This window comes from Nanorana parkeri, unplaced genomic scaffold (genome assembly GCF_000935625.1).
Source record: "Nanorana parkeri isolate BGI_ZX_2015 unplaced genomic scaffold, ASM93562v1 scaffold1985, whole genome shotgun sequence".
Taxonomy (NCBI): domain Eukaryota; kingdom Metazoa; phylum Chordata; class Amphibia; order Anura; family Dicroglossidae; genus Nanorana; species Nanorana parkeri.
The window spans coordinates 196927-202967 of NW_017308253.1; the positions used below are offsets into that span (position 1 = coordinate 196927).

The 6041-nt window shown below is 41.1% G+C and overlaps 1 protein-coding gene across 1 annotated transcript; it reads left to right on the forward strand.

Annotated features, from left to right (window-relative positions):
• Positions 1–1395: 1395 nt before the first annotated feature.
• LOC108800306 (olfactory receptor 5V1-like) lies at positions 1396–2313 on the forward strand. The gene has a single exon (XM_018572282.1). It carries the CDS (start codon positions 1396–1398, stop codon positions 2311–2313), a length of 918 nt encoding a protein of 305 aa, XP_018427784.1.
• Positions 2314–6041: the final 3728 nt, after the last annotated feature.

Here is a 6041-nt window from a genome sequence, read left to right on the forward strand (position 1 = left end):
CAGAAAAATAGTTAAAAAAGTAGAAAAAAATAAATAGAAAACGATTGTGCGGAGCTAGCAGTGACAGCTAGCTCCCCCCAACTGTTTTCTATTGGCCGACGGTTCTACTGCCGTAAAAAAAAAGAAAAAAAAAAACATTTTCGCCATAGGAATACCTTGCTAGATTCCTATTGGCTATTTCAATTTGCAATAGCCAATAGCAAACTAGCTATTGCACCTGCCCTCTGCTGCTGTCAATCACTAGTGGGGACCTGATGGAGAACTGCAGCAGTGGGCGGGTGCTATAGCTAGTTTGCTATTGGCTATTGCAAATTGAAATAGCCAATTATGAATCTAGCTATGCATTCCTATGGTGAAAATGTTTTCTTTCTTTTATTCTGACGCCAGCCAACAGCTCCGTGTCAGAATAAAAAAGAAAAAGCAGTGTTTCTCTCCCGGGCGGCCGGGAGCGGGAGACTCACAGAGCGCACAGGAGGTTTAGGCTGTCTGGAGATCAGTGTCCCTGGTTAGCTGGTAGACAGGGATGCTGATCTCTCTGCAAGTGGCCGGAGCCAGCCGTAACATCATGGCTGGCTCCGCCCAGCTGTCAGGAGCAGGCTGTCGGCCGGCCAATGGTCGGCTGCTCGGCCAGCTTCGGCTTTCACCTCGGCTCAGTCGAGCCAAAGCATATCCCCTATATTATTTTGTACAAACATTTTTTACTCTCCAACCCTCATTAATACTGTATTTCGACTTGATCCCTATCTGATCATTTCACAATCTTCTCTTTCAGTACAGTAAGTCCCCTACATATGAACGGGTTCTGTTCCGAGTGCACGTTCGTAAGTCAAATTTGTTCGTAAGTCCAACAAAGTGAGCCGAGGTGCCCAGCTACATCACTGCTGCTTTTAGTCTTGCTTCCGGACATCCTGGGCTTGAAATAAAGATAGTGTACTCTATACAGCACTGTACAGTAAAGTACACAAAAGCACAGCCACTTGTAGAAGATGCATGCACGTGACAATGTACACAAGACACATGAAATAACCTACGTAATTGGACATGGGAATGCACGTTCGCATCTTTGAAAGTTGAAGGTTCGTATGTAGGAGACTTACTGTAATCATGTTTAATAAATTGTGTTTTGTGTGATGAAATAAAGTGTACATGGTTTTTATCATTTTGGTTGATAACTTCTGTTCTGGTACCGTGAGAGCTCCATTTGCTTCTTTGTAAGTTGTTTCATTGTAAATGTCATTCATATTGTTACAAACATTAAAAACAATTGTTTTGTCATTATTTGTTTAAAAAAAATATATATTTTTGGTTGTAACAATGAGTGAAAAAATGACATCAAATTTATCTTTTACTATTTACTTTGTTCCTAGTATGAATGCCTGTACTCCAGATACTACGATGAAACCTGAGTTCTACATCATGGCCTTTCCTGAGCTTGAGTATTTATGGTACATCCTGTTTGTTGGAGTGTTGCTGTTTTTTTTAATGGCAATATGTGGAAATCTTCTAATCATTGTTCTTATATGTCTTGTTCCTCATCTTCACACTCCCATGTACTTTTTTCTGTGCAATCTCGCAGCCCAGGATGTTATCTATGTGTCTGCCATCTTGCCAAAGCTAATGTCAATTATATTAACAGGTGACCACAATATTTCTTTTGTAGGCTGCTTAACACAAATGTATATGTTCATTTTAGGCATAGAAACAGACTTTTTTCTTCTTACATCCATGGCTTATGATCGTTATGTTGCCATATGTATTCCTCTCCACTATTCTATTATTATGCACTTCAAAAAATGTTCCCTGATGGTTTTGACTTGCTGGGTTGTTGGTGCCCTAAATGCAGCACTGTATACCTTGCTGATGTCACAGTTAGCGTTCTGCCATATTAAAGCCATCAATCATTTCTTTTGTGATATGAAGGCCATTCTCAAGTTGTCCACTGGTGATATAACACACATAAAAAGAATACTATTTTTTGAAAGCGTGGTCCTTGGTTGTATTCCCTTTGCACTCATATTAATATCCTACTTACATATTATATTTGCAATACAGAAGATCAAATCAACAACAGGTAGACTGAAGACCTTCTCCGGGTGCGCTTCACATATTATCACTGTGATCCTTTTCTGTGGAGCATCTCTCAGCCAGTACATAAACCCAGACACCGAGTTTAAGGAACAGGACAAGTCGCTGTCTTTGCTCTATGTTGCTGTAGTCCCCATGTTAAACCCCTTGGTTTACAGTTTAAGAAACAAAGATGTTTTGCAAGCCATGAAAAAACTGTTCTTTTGTTCTAATGTGTTCAAAGAGTAAAAAGGAAGGAAATCTGAAAGTAATGTCGCCCTTCCTGGGGTACCTGGGCAAAGCAGGGTATTGACTAGATAACTCTGAGCTCTATAATGATCAATGTTACACTATATATACACACAGAAATGTATCCTTCTATACCACCATTATCTGATATATTTTCTCTGCAAATGTAAAAATCAATAAAATCTAATGCTAAAGATTGGTGCCGGCTTGGCAGCTAAGCCCCTTATGTACTAAAATCTCAAACTTTTATTGATCTTTATTAAAATATTTTTCACTTTATTAGTCTCTCGTGTTTTTCCAGATATACATCAAATATGGGCACCCACTGTAACATCCAATAATGAGAGCCATGCAGCATGTACACTTTCAGTGTTTTCCTTTGTCGTATATATCTAACTTCTCTTTTTCTTTTTTATATAAAAATGTCCTTTCCTTCTTTCTTTTTTCAGCAACAACACAACAATACAATCTTTTCTATTGCCCATGTGGGTGAAAAGTACTTATTATAGCTATATCTCTCTAAAGCTGTTTTACTGGAGAAGACAGGACAAGTGAACAATCTAGGACAACATAGCTGATTTGGAAAAATTATCCAATTCAGCTCACTTTCCAGTTCAACTATGTTGTCCTAGATTGTTCACTTCTCCTGCCTCTTCACTCTTTTGTGGATAACCCTGTAAGTCAATATCCTCGACTATTATCCATTTATAAAAAAAAGTAATTTAAATATAATTTCTTTAGAAAGGTGTTCCCATGCACAGCTTATCTAATCCAAAAGCACAAGAAATTTTTTGTTTTAAACAAGAAACATTAAAACAGTTCCCCCTTACCTGTTTCTGAACCCTTGTCTGTCGCTGCAGCGGCGGCGGCGTGCTCTACGGGCGTGTGTCCGGCTTGTGCGGTGGCCGGGTATGCGGCGTGTGCGCAATGGGCATGTCGTCCGTGGCGTGCATAGCGTAACTCGTGTATAGAGCCGCGCACAGGCGGGCGTGAGTGGGAAATTAAAATTTTAGCCGACGAATCGACGATGGAAAACGCTGACGTTTTCCATCGTCGATTTTAATCGACTTCATCTAATAATTGTTGCAGCTCTACAGAATACCAATGTATAATACAGCGGCACACTGCTGAACATTAGCAGCTATAGAGGAACAACAAATCCCAGCAATAATACATTATACAGGCTGTTTAATATATTATTGCTGGGATTTGGTGTTCCTCTATAGCTGCTGGTGTTCTGCAGTGTGTCGCTGTATTATACAATGCAGAACACCATGCGCAATGCAATGCAATGCAGAAAACCAATGTATAATACACCGGCACAATGCAGAACATTAGCAGCTATAGAGGAACAACAAATCCCAGCAAAAATACATTATACAGGGTGTATACAGGCTGGTTAATGTATTATTGCTGGAATTTGGTGTTCCTCTATAGCTAATGTTCTGCAGTGTGCCGCTTTAAAAAAAAACACACAGGAAACATTAAAAAGCTCCCAGCCGATCTCTCTTACCTTGAATGACGGTGTTGTCGGCGGGCAGCGGCGTTGTTCGTTGTCGGCGGGCAGCAGCGAGTTGGGAAGCTCAACAGGAGGGGAGGGCCAGACGCATGTCCTCAGCGTGGGCATGGCGTAAGCAGCGTCGCGTGAGCGGGTATACCGGCGTAGGAGCGAGCGGCTTAACCGACGTGGGCGTGGCGTAAGCGGTGGGCGTAAGTGGCAGGCATGATCGGCGTGCAGCGGCGAGCGGGAAATTTGAATTTTAGCCGACGAATCGACGATGGAAAACGTTGACAACGTTTTCCATCGTCGATTTTAATCGACTTAATCGAATAATTGTTGCTGCTCTACTTTTCAGTTCAACTATGGGGTCTATTCACAAAGCTGCCGAGGGCAGCCGAGTGAATACTGATCAAATCCAAAAGCACCAGAAAAGTCAACTCCAATTTGCTCAAAATTATATAAGTAAGCCACAGAAGTTTTGGGATTTTGTTTTGTGGAGCTATGAAGCAAAACTGGATTTTTTTTCGGCCAAAACATATACTAAAAAGCGCACCCTGTCTACAGTTTAGCATGGCAGTGGCTCAGTGATGCTCTGCGGCTGCTTTGCATCCTCTGGCACTGGAAACCTGTTGCATGGGTAAGGCAAGATGGATTCATTGGAGTATCAGGAAATCGTAGGAGAAAACTTAATGCCACCTGTGAGGAAGCAGAGGCATGGGCCTCATTGGACCTTCCAGCAGGACAGTAATTCCCAGCAAACCTTAAAATCCACCAAGGCTTGGTTGCAGAAGAAGACCTGGAAGATTTTACAGTGGCCATCACAGTCACCTTACTTAAAACCCCATAGAAAATCTTTGGTGGGATTTGGTAGGGTTGCACAAACCCAAGAATTTAACTGAGTTGTAGGCCATTACTCATGAGGAAACTGCTAAGATTCCTTAGAATTGCTCCCAGAGGCTGGTGTCTGGCTATGAATCTCAGTTGAAGCAGGTCCTAACAGCAAAAGGGGGCTCCGCTAAGTATTGAAGATGCTTGCAATAAAGGGGTTGAACAAATTTGAGACTGCAGAGGTCATCAAAAGTTGCATTTCCAGTACAATTTGGGGAAACCACTTGAAACATTTGTTGTGCTGACATATTTCTATTGCTTTTGTTTTATTTGTTCAACAGAAAAAGCTGAAGGTCTGTAACGTTTGCCAATAAACCAGATTTGCAATGGGGTTTGAATAACTTTGATCTTGGAGATCTAAAACCAAAAAATTGTCACATTCAAGGGGTCCATTCACATTATCCCCCGGTCTAGTGAAGACAGATAGTGATTTTTCGACCCTCTTGCCACCGAAATAAGTCATGTGGATGCTGGGTGTAGAGCGCGTGTGTGACAGTGCTCAGCCTTAACTTGGTAAGCATAACCTGTATATATTATTCTGACTCCGATTGTTGTGATAGCGAAATATATCCCTTGCTGAGACCTCTAGTCAAAACCAACTAACCAATGTGTGCAAAAATCTTGCTAATAGGACTCGGTGCATTACATCTTGTTTTATTCCAGACAAATAGGTATTTCTGTGGATGGTAAATGGTAATAGATATCTCCTAATCACTGCCCCCACACAAGGCAAACCGCGGAGCACACATGTTTTAGCATGCAGGCTGCTGTGAGCAAGCCCCCAGTAAATAAACCCAATTACCTAACTACAGGCACACAGACTTTAGAGAAATGACTTTGGCATACACATACACTTTTCCAATGGCATTGAACACTCTCTAACATGTTAGTTTTAAATAGTTTCATTTCCACTCCCCTGGAGGTAATAACAGGGACAACATTATTTTAACACTCTTAAGTGTTCTTTGCATTTGAGGTTTTTTTTTGTTCAATTCATTGCTACTTGTATAATTGTATTCACTGTCCATTTTTCCATCCTGTGGAAAAAATTCATAAAACAATAGAGCTAATAAGAGACCATATTTAAAGAAGAACTCTGGGGAATATTTCTCTTAACCCTTGCAGTGAAGATTTTTTTTAAATGGCTCATGGGGCTTACAGAAGCCCTAAGCATTTTCTTGTGTTTAAAGATGAACTCCTGGAAAATGTACCTTTGCCCTTGCAGTGGAGCTATCCCCACACTGCAAGGGTTAAGTGCTAATTTTGGTCTAGGTGCAGAAATAATAAAAATGAGCACCTAACCCTTGCAGTATGGGGGGAACCCCACTGCAAGGGTTAA